Genomic DNA, 20,456 nt, shown 5'->3' on the forward strand with positions numbered 1-20,456 from the left:
CCAGAACACTACAGCTATGTGTCCTCCGGCATCAGCTCTGCCCCACCACTCCCGACAGCACACCCCTCCCTGCCAGCCCCGTGCCACAACCTGCAGACCTCCACCCCGGGCATGTCAGCTGTCCCTGCAGCGAGTCACCCTGTTGGCTATGGGGCAGCCGTGGACAGTGGGTCCTCGGGGTACTTCCTCTCTTCTGGCAGCATCAGGCCCGATGGGGCCCCAGCCTTGGAGAGCCCTCGCATCGAGATCACCTCGTACCTGGGTCTGCACCACAACAGCAGCCAGTTTTTCCACAACGTGGAGGTGGAGGATGTTATCCCCAGCTCTAAGCGGTCGCCTTCCACGGCCACTCTGAGCCTGCCCGGCCTGGAGGCCTACCGCGACCCCTCATGCCTCAGCCCAGCCAGCAGTCTGTCCTCACGCAGCTGCAACTCTGAGGCCTCCTCCTACGAGTCCAACTACTCCTACCCCTACGCGTCCCCCCAGACCTCCCCATGGCAGTCTCCTTGCGTGTCCCCCAAGACCACGGACCCTGAGGAGGGCTTTCCCCGCGGCCTGGGGGCCTGCACCCTGCTGGGGTCCCCAAGACACTCCCCATCCACCTCGCCCCGTGAGAGCATCACAGAGGAGAGCTGGCTGGGTGCCCGCGGCTCAAGGCCAGCGTCCCCCTGCAACAAGCGGAAATACAGCCTCAATGGCCGGCAGGCCCCCTGCTCACCCCACCACTCGCCCACGCCGTCCCCACATGGCTCCCCACGGGTCAGTGTGACAGAGGACACGTGGCTGAGTAACACCACCCAGTACACCAGCTCCGCCATCGTGGCAGCCATCAACGCCCTAACTACCGACAGCAGCCTGGACCTGGGCGACGGTGTGCCGGTCAAGTCTCGCAAGACTGGCCTGGAGCACTCACCCTCAGTGGCGCTCAAGATAGAGCCAGCTGGGGAGGACCTGGGCACCACCCCACCCATGTCCGACTTCCCGCCCGAGGACTTCCCCGCCTTCCAGCACATCCGGAAGGCCTCCTTCTGTGACCAGTACCTGTCGGTGCCGCAGCACCCCTACCAGTGGGCCAAGCCCAAGGCTCTGACCCCCACGTCCTATGTGAGGTGAGCTGCTGGGCATGGGGGGAGGGGTGGAAGGGGCTCCCTGGAGCTCTGGAGGCCAAAGTCAGGGCAGGCGTCAGCAGGTCCTTCTGGGCTGTGAGCGGGATCTGTCCCGGGCCCCTCCTTGAGATTCTGGAGTTTGTGATAAACCCTTGGTGTTCTGAGTTTTCTGAGTTCATAGAAGCAGCCCTGGATCTCTGCCTTCTCTGCATGCAGCCTTCTCCCTGTGTGGGGCATGCCTCCAAGTTCCCCTTTCATACTGATAGGGGCTGCATTCTGGCCTTGATCCCTGCAAAGACCCTATTTCCCATAAGGTCACATTCTCAGCTTCTGGGGGTTAGGGCTTCGAAGTGTGCATCCTGGGGGCACATTCTGCCCATTGCAGGTTCATAGACAGGTGCACACAGCTGCCTCTTCACTGACGCCAGACTGAGACCTCCTGCTCATGCTCTCTTCTCCAGTCTTAATTGCTGTCACCACGGGGGGTGCAGATGGGACCTCAGCTCAGCAATCCCCCAGAGCAGCCAACTTACTGCGTTTCGAGGACAACATAGCTGCCTCCTCCTGGGAGACCCACTGGCACTTGCTGGCAGCCTGGCTGGAAAGCATAGGTGTGAACTCTGCCGGGTCTTGGGTTGTGGTCTTAGTTTTTAATGGTGTGAGGGCTGCTCACCCTTTGCTGGGTTCTCTCACCCAGCCCAGTGTTTTTACTTTTGACTAAATGGCTTTCCTAGCAGGTGGGGAAGTGGCTTGGCAAGGCACTTTCTGCCCTGGGTTTCTATCTGAGGCATGAAAACGGCCACACGGGTGGTCCCATGGCCTGTAACAGCAGGACTGAGGCCTGGTCCCCAGGGAAGCATCTTCAGCCACTCATAGCCCTCTGTGGGCAGCCAGGGCGTTCCAGGCGTGGTGTTTTCTGGCTTTTGTTTTTCCCTGTTCTATTTTTCGTTATAGTGCATTGTGGAAGCAAGATTGGGCAGTGGGCGGCCAGTCTCAGCAGGGTGTGCCTGTGAGGTGGATGTGGGCGGCTTAATTTCAGGCTGTGATGGGCTAAACCCTGTTGGAAGTTGGTGGCTCAGAAACAGCCTGAGCGCTGGCAGCTCTTACGCACTCAGACGGTGCGGTGTTTAGGGTCCCAGGCAGTGGGGCTGTTCAAGGGGTGGGAATTACTCTGATTTTTTCTGACTTAGGCTGGCGCCTCTCCCATCTTGTTAATACCAAGAGATCTGAAAGGCTGGTGCGTTCAAAGTTGTGATCAGAATTAGTCTATCTGAGGATCTGGATTTAATTCATAAACACAGCAAGTTAAAAAGTCCACTTAGCGGCATTTGACAAATTTAAGAACTGTTTATGCCTGCTGTATCATCACTCTTATTTTTTAAGTATAATAAAAATAAGAATATTTTAAGCTGACACTCAAGCACGTAGTCACGCGATTACTTCATGTATGACTGCGTTTTCGCGGACAGTGAAGTCATTGTCACTCAGGATGACACCATCCCATGTAACTGTGATGGGAGAGTGAAGAATCCCCAGGAAGCTGCTCAGCCTCAGGAGATGCTCTGCACTGGAGTCCTGGCTTTGTCCGCAGGAGTCGGTCACCAGGGTCTATAGCAGGGCGTCCAGCAGGCCAGGCTTCTTCTCAGCCCGGGCTCTGTTCCTGGCCTCTGCCTACCTGTGTCCCTTCACGTTGTCTCTTCAGCATGTCTCTGTCCAAATGTCCCCCTTTTGTTAGAGATGCCAGTCATATGGACCAGGGCCTGCCCTGACCACCCCATCTGGGCCACCGCTAACACCCTTTCTCCAGAAACAGACACGCTGGGGGTTACAGCCCCAGTCTGTGAGTTTTAGGTGACACAAGTGAGCCCTCATAGCCTGTCTGGGCAGCCCAGTGAGGGGCGGGTGCTTTAAGGTGGAATCTGCCCCTGGTTCCTGCCTGTCTGTGCAGCAGTCGTGCTCAGGAGCTTTGGGGTTTCCTCTTCCCCTGTGGGACCTGCCTTTGATTCAGCAGTTGGAAGCACAGGCTGCAGTGTTTTTCCTTTGCTGGAGAGTTTTAGTGATACTTCTGTGGCCAGATGGCTCTGTTACCTTTATCTCTTGGTCACAGAGCACCTCTGGTGAACTGTGATGTCCATGACATTCCTGTGGGTTGTACAAACAAACACTGGTGAGTGCACCAGCCTATCTTCAGGGCTTTGCAGTTAACCTTTCCCACTGTTTTGGTTCCACATCAAAATATGTTTCCTGGTCCCTGGAGATTCGTTTCCATGTGCTCTCATTAACATTTGCTCTGGGGCAGCTGGGAGGCGGGTTAAAATGTGGTGTTAAGTTATTTTGCTGGTGGGGTGGAGGGGGGACTTCCTTCCCCACGAGCACCTTTCAGTCTGTGCCCATGAGTGGGCCTGGTGCACAGTCGCAGGTCAGCAGAGCTCCAGCTATGCCACTGAGGTGCTGTGTTTTTAATTATCTCCAAAGTTTGGGGTGGAGAATTCACGCAGCACAGCAGGCTGCCCCTGCCCTGTGGCCATCCTGTGCTCCAGCCCCGTTTGGCATGGAAGGGCCTCTAGAGAGGCAGTGTGCAGTGCTGGGGGAGGGCTTTTGGGCCTTTTCAGTGGGTTAGCATCAGGGCCCCCGAGTCTGTGAAGAGATCTGACAGGCCCACGGGGCTTCAGAGACACGAGAGCCTTACTGCAGCTGAAGAAACAGAATGCTTCTGAAACTAGTAAGAGGACTTGATAGAATTTCTGCTTTTAGAGTTGAGATATTTTTAGGTTTAACTGAATGATGCTTCTACTGTTAAAGCATAGAGATCACAGAACTCACAGGTAACTGGCTAGAACCACCTGCCAGTAACTAATAAGAATTGTAAGCGACCCATCCTAGCGCCAGATGAGGCAGCTTCGTCAGGAAGGAGTGGGTTTTCCTTCCCACCTCGCTTCCTTTCTTGGTGATACAGTCCCTGTGTTGGGGAGGCTGGAGGGAGGGCACGTTCAGATGTCTGTGTTAGGTGCCCGTTTACATGGGATTATTTCTGAATGGTGGTTTCAGATAGTGGCTTTTAGAGATTTTTAAATTTTTTTGTTGTTGTTGAGACAGAATCTCACATTGTCACCCTCAGTAGAGTGCTGTAGCATCATCATAGCTCACAGCAACCTCAAACTCTTGGGCTCAAGCTATCCCCTTGCCTCAGCCTCCCAAGTATCTGGGATTACAGGTACCCACCACAACACCCAGCTATTTTTAGAAATGAGGTCTTACTCTGGCTCAGGCTGGTTTCAAACCTGTGAGCTCAGGCAATCCACCCGCCTTGTCCTCCCACACCTATAATCACATCCTAGGATTATAGGCGTGAGCCATCATCCCTGGCCCTAGAGATTTTTATATTCACCTAAAGTTTAAAGAGTTGTTCTTTCATTCAGTCACTCAGCCAAATTTAACAGAGTGCCTGTTACAGGCAGCACGCCTGTCCCTGGGGGATGCTGTCGTGTGAACATCGTTTATTTCTTCTCTAACAGGCTCATGGAAAGTTTCACCTTTGAGGTTTTAATGTGTTTAGCTACTGTAATCTCTGAATTTGGCTTTTTTTTTTTTTTTAATTTAATTGTTAGAGGCGAGGTCTTGCTCAGTTGCCCAGTGCTGTCATCATAGCTCACTGCAGCCTTCAACTCCTGGGCTCTAGTGATCCTCCTGCCTCAGCCTCCTGAGTAGCTGGGATGACAGGCACCAACACCTGGCCTGAATTTACCTTTAAAGGAGGAATTTAGAATTAAAAAGAAACTAGTCTGGGTAAGGCAGAAACATTTTAACATGAGTCTACTTGTAACATTAACAGCATTTATTTATTGAATTAAATTCCTATACATGAAAGATTGCTTTTTGGCTTAAACCCTTAAAAAGAAGTAATTTTCTTTTCTTTTCTTTCTTTTCTTTCTTTCTTTATTTTTTTTGAGACAGAGCCTCACTATGTTGCCCTTGGTGGAATGCCATGGCATTACAGCTCACAGCAACCTCAAACTCTTGGGCTTAAGCAATTCTCTTGCCTCAGCCTCCCAAGTAACTGGGACTACAGCCACTTGCTACAATGCCTGGCTATTTTTTGTTGCATTTGTCATTGTTGTTTAGCTGGCCCAGGCGGGGTTTGAACCCACCACCCTTAGTGTTTGTGGCTGGCGCCGTAACCACTGTGCTACGGGTGCCAAGCCAAGAAATAAAAATTTTAAGGGAAATAATAAGCTTAATGAACAATTTTTACTTAGCACCTGCTTGGTTTAAATGATCAGACATAGTTGTGTCCAAATTAGTTTATTTCAGATGTTTCTTTTAGGTTTTCAGCTTCAATATTGAAGATTTTAGGAATATCAGTAACTTTTGTGTTAGCTTTGAAAGGTCTCAGGAGGCCTCTCTTGCATTGTATAAGTTACTTGAACATTTCAAAGTTCATCCTAATTTGGAATGAGATTAAATAACAAGTAAACCTTTGTTTTGTTTTTCTCTAAACATAAATCCCCGCTGGTCCCATCAGGTAATTTCTGTGGAATTGGGCAGCTGTTTTGCTCTCGCGCCTCTGATTTCTGCATGGTCCAGGACCTGGACAGGGGTTCGACGAGAAATTTGGCCTCAGATGAGGGGCCGTCTCTAGGTCCAGACCTTCGATGTCTTGGGCACAGCATCCCTGTGAGCTCAGGTGGGCCTCCTGGGGTCCTAGCCATTGCAGGTGTGATTCCAAACCATGAGCCCCAGGGGGCTGCAGGCCCAGAGCACCCCCAGCCTAGTAGGACACAGAGCAGTGGCTGTGGGGGGTCTTCCCGGAGCACTCCCACTGTCCCACCTCCCTGGAAGATGGTAGGCCCGAAGCTGAGGTTGTGGAGTTGCCCGTGACTTGAAGAGCACCTTATGGCTGGGCCTTGGCCTTGGGTACAGCACTGCTCATGCCCTTTTTTAATGATGTCTCTATGTAAGTCTTCCCTGTTGTGGCCTCAAAGACTGTTGTTCTGGCTCTGGAAGTTGGCTATGGCACCTCTGTCTGTGGCTGGGTCCTCGAGACTCTCCTTTCCCTCTTTCAGGAGAGCTGAGCTCAGAGTTAGCCACTGCCCATGAGACCAGGAGGGAGCCAGGGTGGGGGTGACAGCAGCCTGTCCTTGGGCAGTTCCACCTTCACAACTGGCAACTCCCATCTGGCTGTGCCAGGACCTCCTGGGACTCCCATGTGGATGAGGGGACATGGGCTCCTGCTGCCCATGGATGGGTGTCCCTTTGTGCTCACTTTGACCCTGGAAAGAGTCTCACCACTCCAGGGACCTGCTTCCTTCTGCCATCAGTGCTACCAGGGGAGTCTGCAGCTCCCATCTGTATCTGGAGCTGCTCTGTGGACGAGGATGTTGTCAGGCTGGTCAGGTCTCTGGACAGCTGCCTGCCCATGGGTCACTTGCTTGGGGCTCTAGTGATGACTGACAAAGCTGAGCCCCAAGCCTTGGATGAGCTGACCTCAGTCCTGCACCCAGACTCTACCGCAATAGAGAGCTCAGCTCTCTCATCTTGAGACCTGCCCAAGCCAGGCAGGGCGAGGGAGACACCGGTTGGCCTGAGTCATAGGCCCCGGCCTCAAGGGTGCTGTGAGTGGCCCAGGGACAGCCCCCCTAGGATGGGTGCACCCTTCTGCAGGCTTCTCCAAGGGAGGGGCTCCAAGCTCAAGACTCAGGACCCAGGGCAGCCACAGGAGGGACTCGGGAACATCAGAGGAGACGGAGCCACAGCCACATGTTGGTGAGGACCTGCTCTTAGCCGCTGTCCCTTTTTCTTCCCCCAGCAGAGTGTGGGCAGCATGCACCTTCCTGTGTGTTGTTCAGCTGATTTCTGGAGTTGACAGAGGGCCGTGCACTTTGCAGTCTGATTTCTAACTACAATGACACCCCTGGGGACCCAGTCAGGGCTGTTAAGAGTGGCTATGGAGACAGTGGCTCCTGTGTCTGCCTGAGGGGCCTGTGGGAGGATGTCGCCTTCTTTCTCCTCCACACATAGTTCCTTGCATGTGTTTTAGACATGCAAAGGGAAGTTAATGCCCTTCTGTGCTCCTAGGGAAGATGAAATAATCTGAGCCTTCATGGCTTCACGCTCCGGTTTTCAGGTTGACCACTGAGGTCTGAAGTGTTGGCTGGTCTCACAGAGGAGTAAGGCTCTGATACCCCAAGAGGGCCAGGGGTCACTGTGGCCCTGTCTGTATGGGTCCTCCCATGCCTGGCGGGGCAGGGGCTGTACCTCAGGAGCCCTCCTCAATCCTGAGTTTTCCCAACTGATAGTAATACACCTGGGGAGGATGTCCGGTGCAGACGTGCATCAGTGACCACAGAAGAAACAGGACTGGTTTCTGCTCTAGTGTGTTTTTCAAGGAGAGAGTTGTACAGTGCTAGTGACCTTACCTGCAGCTGGCTGCTGGGGCGAAGCACAGGTATCACCCCTGCTTTAGGATTAAAATTTAGTCCGAATGTAATAACTGTTCACATTTAAAACTAGATTCTTAGATGCAAATTTATAGGATTTATTTTCTAATATTTCTTGGATTCTTGAGAAGTTCTTTTAATATGATGGGATGTGTTTTTTTAGAAATGCTTTTAAAGTTTCTATTGAAAACTGAGGCTCAATACAGATGTTAGGTTGATTTTGATAAAGACAGTGTTTGAGAACCTGCCATTGTGATGCACCTATTCCCTCCAGAAGTCCCTGTGTGAACACTTCTGCCCCAGCCCTGAGTTCCCATCTATTTCTGGTGCTGTCCCTCAGTGCCTCCTGGGCGAGCCCCCTGCAGAGAGGAGAAGCCCACACCCCCAGCTTGGTGCCAGCTTAGGACTGGGTAGACTCTGAAGGTGGTCAACAGAGCCCTGACCCCTGCAGCTGGTCTGCTCTTTGGGCAGAGGCTCTGGTCTCACGGACCAAATCATTGTCTCACGGGAACCTGGGACGTCAGGGACAAGAGGGATGTGGTCCTGCCCATGATCACGTGTAGCAGGGCTCGTGTGCCTTTGGCACGGTCCAAGTTCTGTCACCAGGTGGTGGCTGGTGCTGCTCACAGGCTCCTGGGGTGAGAGAGGGGTGGCCAGGCTCCTCCCTGCTGCTTAGGCTGCTGTTTTCAGAGTGGGACAGCCCCTTAGCTGGGACATGTGGATGCGCAGCCCTGCTCCCCACGGGGATTATGGCTGATGTGTTCAGCGTGTTCAAGGGACCCCTTGTGACCCCTGCTTCCATCTGGAGCCCACGAGGCGGTCAGATGATTGGAGCCCCCAGCCAAAGGGCCCTTCCTGTCCTGTGTTGTGAGCGGTCCTTGGCGGGTGTCATCTGCCAGTTTGTTGCCAAAGCTTCACGTCTGTGATGACAGATTACCAGTGACTCTGGGGATGTCTGAGAAGGTATTTGGGGTCCAGGAAAAGTCCCATCAGGCAGTGACTGGGCCTGTTTGCCATGTGAACTCAGGGAGAGGTGGGTGACAAGTGGGCAGTCCACAGTGGATAGACCCTGGACTAAAACCACACAGTCTGTGAGTCCATCCATGCGCTAGAGTTCTCCCCACCCCCTGCCCCTTCCTCTCATCCCCCAGGGCACGATCTGGCAGGGGGCACCGCTTCATTCTCTGATCCCTGGAGACAGGCAGCTGCCCAGGAGGGCAGAGGAGAAGGGCAGAGATGGCAGCGCCCATGGCTTTGCCTGGCAGGAGGATGGGCCTGGGTTTCCTGGTGAAGCTCGCACCACCCTGGTGTGGTTTTGTCCTGGGGGAGGGCGTAGGGGTGTGTAGAGCAGGAGTGACATAGATTTTCCAGAAAGCTGGGGAATCTGCTTCCTCCAGGCTTCCACACCGGGCTCTTACGGGATTCCCAAATCTTTTGTCTAAAATGAAAATCCCTCTACTGCCTGTGGCCAGCACTGTGACTCTGCATCAAGGCCTTGAGCCCAGTGTGCCCACCTGGGAACATAGCCCACTCATCCCACCTGGCTGCCAGTGTGCTGGGCTCCCCTCCTCTCTCACCCTCTCCCCAGTGTGCTGGGCTCCCCTCCTCTCTCACCCTCTCCCTCAGGTGCTGGGCTCCCCCCAGCACAGGAACCAGGAACAGGTTCAGGGCCAGGGGTCCCTCTCCAGGGCTGCTGCCTGGGGTGTGGGGTCTGGGAGTAGTGGGTAGAGGATGGGCTACCCAGGGTGCTGGGCAGGGGAAGCAGGCCTGAATGTGTTCTGCTAAACATTGCCTGTCACCACCTGCCTCAGGCCCCACCTGCCACACTTTACATTGCTGCCGCCTGCCAGGTGGCACATCTGCCCCAGCAGCCTGGCTCCCTGGGGCATAGGTGTCCAGTAGGCCAGTCCCTCAGATGGACAGTGCTGGTCTGGGGGAGCTCCCAGGGCCTTTCCAAACTTATCAGAAACAAAAGGCCTTGTTGCTGAACCTTGGACTAAAACCACACAGTCTGTGAGTCCCATCCATGGGCAGGCCAGGGGACACTGGGCACTGCATGGTCGGGGGTGTGGCAAGACGCGGCACCCTGAGACATGGTGCACGCAGGCCTTGCAGCTTGTGCTGGGCACCTGGCTGGACTCAGGACTGACCTGTCTGGGTGGGGAGGACCTTCCCAGGGTACCTACAGGCCAAGTTGCCTGGTGGTCCTGGGCACGACCACCCACCAGCCCCTGGAGGCCCAAAGCTGTGTGAATGGCTGGAAAACACATGGATACCCTTTATTTCTTCATTATTTTCTTAAATTTAGGGGGGATAAACCCCAAAACTAAAGAATTGGGAAGGCTTTGGCTATGGAGAACGTATCTTGTTGTGACAGAATCTTGTTTTCTCAAGCTTGGCTTTGTGGTATTCTTTGGTCGACTCAGTCCTGTGAAGTACAGAATTTGCAGCTCCACCTGTCTGGGTGCCAAAGTCACGGGACCTCTGTAGCATCTGGCATGATGAGCTCACAGGGCTTCCCTCTTGGAAAATTCAAAACTGAAAGGACTTTTCCCAAACCGTCTAGACAAAAGAGCTGCCTTACCGAGGCCTCTGTGGTGAGGGGTCCAGGTGGGACTCAAGGCTGTTGGGGAGGCCTCTGTGGGGCAGGGTCTAGGTGGGATTCAGGGCTGGTGGAGAGGCCTCTGTGGGGATCTAGTCTGGGACAATTCTTAGCCAGCCTCTGGGTTTTTGGTAAATTCGAGCCAATTTGTGGAAGCTCTCCAGGAGTGGCCTCAGGGCAGAGGCTGAAGCCTCTGGAGCCTCACAGAGAAGTTTCTTATGTTTTTGTTTATTCAGATCATTATGCCTTTCACTATAGAATATTTTCAAAATGCAGATAAACAGAAGGAAAAATGCACCCTGATGAGCCTGTGACCAAGCTGCTCCATGGCTGGTCTATTGAATATCTTTTAAAATTAATCTTGAACGATTTTTACATTTATTACAGAGAATTTTAATTATATGCAGAGCCAGAGAGCCTGGCAGCCAAGCCCCCAGGTCACCTGTGGCTTTGGGGATGACTTAACGGACCATTCGCCTACCTCACCTCCCATTTTGAAGAAAGTCCCAGCATTCTGTTACTTTATCTACAGATATTCAGTATGTCTTTCTCGAACTGATTTTTAGAACCTGAATTGAAAATCATAATATGGCTTTGCACCCCTTAAATACATAGAACTATATTTTGCCTACATATAATAGTAATAAAAGAAACTCTATTGATAGCATTATCCCATTTAATGGTTGATTTAAAACAATCCTTTGGCACCATCAAGTCAGAACCCAGGTGCCTGTGGCTACTTTCTGTAACTGTGCTTGGCGCCAATCTGCTAGCCCCTCTGTCCCAGCACAGGCATCCCCACATTGCAGAGGAACAAAGGAGGCTTGCTTTGCCTCTATCCCAGTTTACTCTTGAATTGATCTGTAAAAAAAAAAAAGAATTGAGTGTCCAGGGCTTGCTGGAGCCTGGCTTTGTGTTTGGTCAAGATGTCACTAGTTCCTGGGGCTTCAGAATGACCTTCCGCTATAAGTGGGGAGGCTGTGGCATGGCAGGGGCAGGTGTGGCATCTGCTCTTGCCATGGGTAGTCTCGATGCGGCCACTGCCCCTGGGAAGGAGCTGCCAGGTGCCTTGTGAACTCTGAAGCACTTTGGTGAGCAGTTGGTGGTCACCAAGATAACTTCCTGTGTCTGGGCGTTGGGTCACCAGGCCTAGTGGCAGTACAGAGTTACGGAGAAGTTACAGCTTCTCCACTGTGGACTGTCAGGCTGGCAGGTGCTCCTGAGGAGGGTAGAGGCCAAGTGAGGAGGGAAGAGCTGTGTTGACAGAGATGTGCATTAGTGGGGTTTCCATGGAGCTTTTCCTGACGTGAACGAGGCTGTGCCCGTGAATCAGTTGGGGGTCGCCTATGCTGGGCCCAAACCCGTGGCTCTGGGCAGGACGTGGGAATTGGGGATACTGGCGGCATTTGCATCTCTGATGTGGGACTACCGTGTGCAGTTCATCCGAATGCCATGAACCTGCATGTAAAACACCATCTGCACCTCTGCTGGTTCAGGGAGACTGAAGGCTTAGAACACAAAAGGCTTTTCTCATGGGAAACTGGTGGTCTCCGCAGCCGAGGATTGTGAGATTAAGACAGGGAATGTGGGGGGTGCCCACCTACAGCGGGAGGCTGGAGTGGCCCCTGTCACCACAGTGGCAAACCTGCCACCATCCCACCCGCAGTGCTGCCAGCCAAAGGAGCCTGAGGCCCAACATTGTGCCCGCTGGCAAGTCTGGGAGGGGGTTTGGATATGACCTGCCAGCGAAGCATCTGGATCCCCAGATGGGCAGTAGCGCAGAGGATTAGGTTGGTCAGACACACATGGTGGCCCACCTAGGCAGTTTCTGGGCAGAAGGACTTGGGTGCTGTGTGACAGGAGCCTCCTGGCTCCCTGGGCGGTAGAGGTCGCAGCAGCCACAGCATTGGGGGTTTATGTTGGGCTCCATGACACATGTGCACAACTTTACTCTTTAATAGTCAGAGGTTCCCAGGAAGCTGTAGGATCTGTGCCCCTCTCCTCGATGACCTCATGTAGCTCACCCACAGCCCAGCACGGTGCCAGGTGGCCAGCACTGCTGTGGGATCCTGTTGTCTCTGGACAGCAGGACGTGTCCTGAGGGTGGTTGAGGCCCAGCCGTCCTCCAGTCCCTCATTTAACCCACCAACTGGTCCCTGGGCCATGTATTGCCACCCCATCTTACCAGCAAGAAGACTGAACAAGAATTCAGGAAAAGCAGGTCAGGTGCTTGAAGCTAGTGCCTGTGTGTTTGAAATAGATGCCAGTAACAGTGACTCAGGGGCCCTGAGGCCAAGCGGAGCCACCTTCTGTGCCTGCCCAACTGGCCACAGGTGCTTGGGGCGGGCCAGGCGCGACTCTGTGTGTGTGGGCTTGAGGTCAGAGCAGGGACATGTCCCAGGGTCTTCAATTCCTTTGGCCAGTGGGTCAGTATTCCTATGTGTGTCCTGTGTGGTGTGTTATGACATTGTCCCTCATGGGACATTTTCCCGGCCCACAGCCTACTTTATGAAGTCAATAGGTTTTTCTTTTATTGTTGCCTGTTCTGAACACCAAGAACAATGACTGACATTTGCCGTTTGCCAGTATTGACAGCAGCGAATGTCTCCCTGGACAGCCTCACTGAGAGTGCAAGGCCTGCCTGCAGTGGCTGTGTGGTCAAGTGGGCCCTGCGTGTTTTCAGTGAGATGAAGGGGATGCTTGGAGGTCTAGGCATTTCTAGAAACTTGACTGCTGGTTTAGAAGTATTTATTATTCATGCATGGGTGTGCTGAGCATTGTGTAAGGACACAGACTTGCAGTGTTGGCACCAAGACTCATGTTGGAGAGTCAGTGTGGCTGGTGAGTGGCCCTCTCAGTTCCCCAGGGTGGGCCTGGGGTATGAAGAGTAGCAGGGGTAGCCCTGGCATTAATCCTGTGGGTGTCATGTCACTGGTACTTATAACAGCAGAGGACCCAAGACAACCCAGAGTCCAGCAGTGGAAAGCAGTGATTTATCTGCTAAACTGTGATGCTGTGATTCTTAAAGGGTTAAAATGTTCAAAATATGGCCTTTTTTTAAAAAAGGAGAAGACGGGATACCAGATGACATACTTAATTTTGTTATTAAGCTAGATAGTTTCTGGGGGAAAAAGCATATATACACCCTGTTACTGATACAGTTCCCTAGGCTGGTCTCAGAGGCCTCAGTGTGTGGGATTGTGCCACGCGGTCTCCTTTGTACAAAGCAGGTGGGCCTTGGATGTGTAGTTAACCACCTGTTTCCTTGGTTGCTTTAAATGTGACTTTTTAAAAATTCAAGTTAAGTTGAAGGTGAGTTTGAAGTACGAAATCATCGACCCCGTGCTCAGTGCTTTAGCAAGGTCCTGCGGCAGGGGCAGCTTGTGGAGAAGTCTTCCCTGAGGGCCGCTGGAGGAAGGGTAGGGAGGGCTGGTCCCTGTGGTGCAGCGTGGGCTGGAGCACAGCTGCAGTGGCCATGGTCTTCACATATTGCCCCAGTTTGTGTCTTTTCTCTAAACCAGAGACAAAAATTGGCATTTTTTGTGTCCTGCCAAATTCATGCTGGTAATTTCCAATCAAAACCAACAATCTTAGTTGTCTGAATAACAGTATTTTATAATGAAAATTATTCTTACTTTAAGGTGAGCAGAACCACAGTCCTGGGCTGTGTAGCAGCATTGGGTGAGACAGGCCGCACAAGTGACGGTGGTACCCTGAGGTTGTCATTCCCTATTTGCACTGCACCCTTGCCGTGCTGGGACATGTCTAGGTACAGGAGGACTTCCCCACGGGTCCCAGTGCCCTGCACTGCAGCTGAGCAGCTCTGGAGCCACAGGCCGAGCCACAGAACCAGTATGCAGGATGCTGTGCCTACCAGGCCTGCACAGGGGCACTGGAACCCTCACAGTGATGAGGCCACTTAAGGACACATTTCTAGGGCGTGTCCCTTTCATCGTGTGCCTGATGCACACAAATTCATTCTTACACGATGGTTGAGTTAAAAGAGGTTTAGGCAGAGCGGCGCCCGTAGCTCAGTGGGTAGGGCATCGGCCACATACACCAAGGCTGGCAGGTTCAAACCCAGCCCAGGCCAGCTAAAATAGCAATGACAACAGCAACAACAACAACAACAACGCTGGGAGTTGTGGCAGGCGCCTGTAGTCCCAGCTACTTGTGAGGCTGAGGTAAGAGAATCACAAGAGAATCACTTAAGCCCAAGAGTTTTGGGTTGCTGTGAGCTGTGACACCACAGCACTCTACCCAGGGTGACAGCTTGAGACTCTGTCTCAAAAAAAAAAAAAAGTGGTTTTTCCTAGCCGTGTTGCTAGGAAATACACCTGACTTTAACCAAATTGTGGGAAGTGAACTTCTCTTCTTCCTTCTCTCTTCCCTTCTTAATTTCCTCATAAATTCTTTTCATTATGAATTTTGTTTTTCATTTGTTTTTCTATTTATGGTGGAACAGTAGTGACTTTACTTGTATCAGCCCCACATAAAAGTGACAAGGCAACAGTGGCGAGTTGGGTGTCTCACCTGAAGTGTTCGCCACAGGCCCGGCTGGGGTGGCTGTCCAGCCACAGGACCCCCAGCTGTCTGCTGTGCATGCACTGAGCCCTGCCTGCCACTTCCCCACCCAGACATGCACCTGCCCAGGCCCACAGGCCGTTCTCCAGAGCCTGCTCCTGGTGCTGTGCGGGGCTCAGCTGCCTTCTGTCCGCCTGGCAACCTCATTGGAAACGGGGTGTCAATGCTGATAAGGAAATGTCTCTGACAGCCACGGCCCATGAAGCTGCTGAGTGTATCACGGTGCTTTCTTTTTCAGGACAGCCATCATCTGATTGCTCTTTATTAGTGCTCTGAAGCTTTGATGGCTCCATCGGTGGATGGGGTCGGAGATTCCAGGCTGGTCTGCACTCAGCCCGGGTCCTGGGCAGACACAGAGTCTCAGCGCACTCATGGGGTGATGCTGTGTGTGGGGTCGAGTTTCTGCAGAGATTGCCGAGGTTGTGCTCACACAAGGGTACACAGGCACACGGCACTGGGCTTCCAGTCTTACCCAGGGTCAGGAGGACAGCCTGGCTCCATCTCCCTCCTGTCTTCTGCAGATAGCGTTCCTGAGGATGGGTGGCTGAGGGTGGCCCTTTCAGTGAAAGTGTCACTCCTAGAGTTCCCAGCCCCTGGGCAATCCAGGTTGCTTTTGAGGGTTCAGGGAAGGGGCATCAAGGAGGCTCCTCCCTCCACAAAGAGTCTGCCTGCCCCAGGCCTGCCTCTCGCCCTGCTGGCCCCACACATCAATCTCTGCAGGCTGACTCTGTCACCTTCAGCTGCATTTTTTAACTTCTGCTCATGGCCACAGAGGGGGAGTCTAGGTTCATTTCCCAGCATGGTGCCCTGGACTTGCCGAGCAGAGGCAGGTGTGAGGAACTCTGGCTCACCCTGAGGTCAGGGCCATGGTGCCCAGGCAAAGGGCTGGGGTCAAGTCTCCCAGCATGTCTCCCACTCGGGCAGAGCCTGCAGAGTGTGTGGCCCACCTCAGTGTTGACTTCTTGGCCCATGCACGCCTCTCACACAGTAGCCAGCAAAGCCGCTGGGGCGGCAGCCAGGACACCTGGGGTGTCTTCAGATACTTCCACTTCTAAGGTTCCGAGTTCCATATGAAGCTTTTAATGTCATGAAATATATAGTTTTGTCAAGAAATAGTTTAGATGTTTTATGCTTTTGGAAATTACACGTTTGATTCCATTCAAACTGATTTCCTGAGGTTTTCATTTTTCCTTTAAAAATAGACCTTTAAGGCGAGGTATGGTGGCACCTGTAGTCCTCGCACTCCAGAGGCTGAGGTAGGAGGATCTCAGGGCCTAGAGTCTGAGGCTGCAGCGAGCTGTGATGACCCCACTGCATTGGAGCCTGAGTGACAGAGCGAGACCTTGTTTCAAAAAAGCAACAGACCTTTGATTCTACCTTTTTTTTTTTTTTTTTTATAAAAGTCACCTTGGCCTCACAGTATGTCCTGGGGGTGCAGTATGGGGGCCTCCTGAGGGATTGGCCTTTCCACACACCTGCTCTTGACACCTATGGGCCCAGCCTGCAGGGCGACCTTGGTTACACAGTCCTGTCCACCTGCTGGGACGGGCAGTGCCCATCTGATCAGGTCCTGTGCAACCTCTACGGCCCCTGAAGCCACTGGAGATTGCTGAAGAAATGGGGGGGGGTGCACCAGCAGACAGTTGCCGATCATACCAGAGAGCCTCTGAGGACCCCAGAAATGCACCTCGTTGCAGAGCTGATCCCAGCCTCCTCTGTGGGCCTCAGGGTGCTGTGGTGAGGCTGTCTGGTCTGCGTGGACCTCAGCAAACGCAAACCTGCCCCCCAAGCTGAGTTCTGCCTCCCTAAATTGGAGACACCCTCTGTGGGCTGATTGTGTCACCCCAAAATGCCGCAGTGAGCTGCTTCCTGCTTCCCAGGAGGGGGAAGCCAGAACCAGAGCAGAGCCACTTGGTGGGCAGGGATGTGTGCCCTTGTGCTCTAGGGCGATGGAGGATTTATCTTTTCAAAGGAGAAGGAGCCCGAGGGTGTGCTGTCTGGGGAGGCTGCCCTCTGCCCACAGGGCAACGCAGGTTCTAGGTGGAAACCCTCTGTTGTATGGCCTCACTCTGTGTTTGTGAGGTGACACACCAGCTCCCACTCCCACCACCACCTGGGCCCCCAGCCACTGTGTGTTTACACTAGTCCTTGGGTTGCCCTTGATCAGAATTGGTAGGTTTAGGGTTGTGCAGTGCTGTTGCTGCAAACCCCAGTTCCCAAGCCCGCTGCTTTAAGGAGCCCGGTCAAGTTACTTGTCTGGCTACTAGCACACAGCTGGTGGCAGTGAGGAGATTAGGGCCAGGTGTCCTAGTTCTTAGACAGCATTTCTGATTTTAAACAGTTCTGGAACCTGTCTTATAGGAAACTTACATAATTTGTAGAACCCCGTTGTGAAGAAAGGAAAGTATTTTGAGGTAATACTTGGAAAATGTGTCTGTGTTCATCTTGAGACACTGCCAAGGCCCTGACTGCAGGTCATAGTATGTGACCCTCAGCTTCTCATAGCTGTGAAGTCACCATGTCAGGACATCATCCTTATTGATGGGGAGAGTGAGCCACCATTGTGGCCCCAGAGCGCAGTGCTGGACCCCTGAGTCTGAGACCAACCTCACGGCCTCGGTTTTTGTTTCAGCCCATCTCTGCCGGCCCTCGACTGGCAGCTGCCGTCCCATTCGGGCCCCTACGAGCTTCGGATCGAGGTGCAGCCCAAGTCCCACCACAGAGCCCACTACGAGACGGAGGGCAGCCGGGGGGCTGTGAAGGCATCGGCTGGAGGACACCCAGTGGTGCAGGTATTGGGGTCACTGTGACTCACCGACTCGGTATATGACGTTATGCTTTTTTTGGTCCAAAAGGCAACTCTGGAGCTCCATCTAACAGTGATTTTCTCCTGTTTTTAAAAAAACTATCATCTTCCAACTGATTAGCTCAATATTATTACCACGGGTATGGGTAGTGGTTCCTCAACATGTGTGACCCGGAGTGGGGACACTCTGTGGCCCTTTCTGCAGCTCGGCACTTCTCTTGTTTTGAAAGACTTGCCCAGAGCAGGTCCCCCACCACGCAGCCTGCCTGTGACTTGGGTGTTTTGAGTGGTTCACTCTTTCCCTGAGCCTGTGAGCCTGTGAGGCAGCAGTTCTCACTTGCAGCACCAGTCTCACCCAGGAATTCCTGGGACATGTCGACTCAGAGGCCTACGCAGCCCTGACAGATCCCAGACTCTGGGGGTATTGAGTCCTAGGGTAGTGTATGGGCGTAGGTGACGCCAGGGACTCCCTGGGGGTTGGTCTCAGGCATGTGGCACCTGCGGTCACGGCATCCCACTGGGCCGGCACCCGGTGGGGTTCTAGGTGTGCTGTTCCCTAACCTCAATCACACCGAGGGAAAGGACACGCAGTGTCAAGAGTTTTGTTGGGGCGGTGCCTCTGGCTCAGTGAGTAGGGTGCCAGCCGCATATGCCAAACTGCAACAAACAAAAAAATAGCTGGGCGTTGTGGCAGGTACCGGTAGTCCCAGCTACTCAGGAGGCTGAGGCAAGAGAACCACTTAAGCCCAAGAACTGGAAGTTGCTGTGAGCTGTGAGGCCACGGCACTCTACCAAGGGCAACAACATGAGACTCTGTCTCTTAAGAAAAAAAAAAAAAGAGTGTTGTGGGCAGTGGTCAGGCTGGTCATTGGCAGCATTGGCCCCTTAGGCCCCTTGGCCTCTCTGTGAGGCCCAGGCTGCCGTCAACCTGCAAACCTCAGAGCCCACCCAGGATGTGCTGTCTGACCTTACCCACCCATCCAGGGCTCCAGCCCTGCCGATTTGGGGGAGCGTTCCCCCAGTGCACCACCCTCCATGATACACCTGGGAGGGTGTTAAGTTGCCTGCGTTTCTGTGTTTTTCTGTTTAGGTAAGTGGGAAGGTTTTGAGGGAGGCAGCCATGGAGACAAAGGCCTGTTTGCCGTCGACAGTAGTGATGGCTCAGCAGGCTGCTGCAGGCGCACAGCTCTCTAGCGGGCACTTGTGGGTGGTGCTGAGCTGGTGCTCATGGCCTGCTCGCACGACACCAGTTAATACCTGCTTTCTCGGCTGCTTGATTGGAGATGAGGAGCCGTGGGGGCACACAGTGGCCAGTTTGACATTTAATGTAGAAAACAGTCCAGTAATGCCTGTGCTTAGTTGGCTAAGTAACTGCAGGTACTCAAGTCCCTCTCTCTCTGTGGTTTTCACTGAATGAAGGCGTGTCAGTGCTGAATGGAAAGGACTTTAAGGGGAGAGGGAATGAAGCACTGTAGAAGTAACATCTGAACCCGCTTCGTGTGGTCACATCTGTGATGTGATGAGCTCCCTCCTCCCTGGGATCTGGAGCGTGGGCTGGCACCCATCTCCTAGCACGTGTGATGGGGGGTGGCTGTGAGAATCAGGGCCACTGTTTGGAAGATAAGACAGGGTGGGGAGTGTGAAGAGCAGATCCCTCCCCACCCATCTGCTGCCGCCCGCTGCCACCTGTGTGGGCTCTGAGGACCCAGCCTGTGCCCTCTGCCCCACGAGCCCATGTGCCCCACAGGGCTGGGTTTTCACTTCTGCTGTCCGCGTTCCTTGGGTGTGGGGCAGCATTAATCTGTCCACACAGACAATGTGGAAAAGACTGAGACATTTTGGAGGATTTATGAAACTTGAAATGATAATTTACAGTGTGCTTAAAATGTGTTATCAAAAATTACTCAAAATCAAATGATAACGTGTGGTAGACTATAGCAACATGGGGCAGACTGGAGGAACAAACACCCCCTTACAGTTGAAAGGCTTAAAGAAAACAGGCTCCAGAGCAGAGAATGTCAGGACCTGTCAGCATTTGCCATTTGTGAGTAATGAGTAATTCAGAGAGTTTTCTGATGTACCTGTGGTAGAGCAAATTTATGTCTACACAGTGTGAGGTAAGCAGGTAAAAACAGGGGTTTGGGGGGATTTGTGTTCCCTTTTGGTTGGTGGACCGCAGAGTGGATAAAAATAGAACTTGCATATAATTATAAAACAATGAAAACAGAAAGCTTGGTCTTTGTGGAAGCTCAGTAACCACACATTTCACTCTATGTCGTTGGGTTATTTTTGCATATCCTTTGACACCCAAGTCCTCTCCCTTTCCAGAAATGATTTTCGCCAAGTGGTGAAAGTAAGTGCACACAGGGGAGGCTGCAGAGCAGCCGTGCTTCTGGAGAAGGGCGGCTCCCAGGACCCTGCGGTGGGCTTTAAGCACTGAGCTGTCAGCAGTGGGGCGTTAAATGCTGTTCTCTTTACTATATACAGCCAACCACATTTTCCTCCATATCTCTGGAAGTTTGTCCATAAGTCAAGGATGCTATCTTCTATGGGATGGGCAAACCCTCGTAGAGCCCATGAGGACACGGGTAAGCGGAGGAGGAACTGAGCAACAGCCCACACAGACACAGTCTGCTCCCTCCCTTGGCAGCTGGGAGGCACTGACCCAGCATGCCCCTCCTCTGTGGGTGGACTCTAGATTCAGTGTCCAGTGCTCAGCTTTATTTGGGGATGCTGAGACTCAGAATGTCTCATGGCTGGTGTTGTGGTGACTGGCGGTGGATCTAGTATCGAAGACCCCTTCCCTTGGGTGCAAAGCCTTTCCTCCTGGCAGTGTGGTGCTCTGACCAGCTCCCTTCCTCAGGGACAGGGGTCTCCTGGCCCTTCTCCTGGGGGAATGCTATCTTTCTCATACTGGGGAA

The 20,456-nt window shown here is 53.0% G+C and overlaps 1 protein-coding gene across 6 annotated transcripts in view; it reads left to right on the top strand.

Annotated features, from left to right (window-relative positions):
* Positions 1–20,456, top strand: part of NFATC1 (nuclear factor of activated T cells 1) — a 103,120-nt gene that overhangs the window by 15,345 nt on the left and 67,319 nt on the right. For all 6 annotated transcript variants that reach the window (XM_053571403.1, XM_053571405.1, XM_053571406.1 and 3 more), the window contains exons 2-3: positions 5–1,109; positions 17,362–17,521. In XM_053571403.1, the coding sequence (XP_053427378.1) occupies positions 5–1,109; positions 17,362–17,521 (1,265 nt within the window). The remainder of the gene's footprint in view (positions 1–4; positions 1,110–17,361; positions 17,522–20,456) is intronic.

The sequence above is a fragment of the Nycticebus coucang genome, chromosome 19, assembly GCF_027406575.1.
Source record: "Nycticebus coucang isolate mNycCou1 chromosome 19, mNycCou1.pri, whole genome shotgun sequence".
Taxonomy (NCBI): Eukaryota; Metazoa; Chordata; class Mammalia; order Primates; family Lorisidae; genus Nycticebus; species Nycticebus coucang.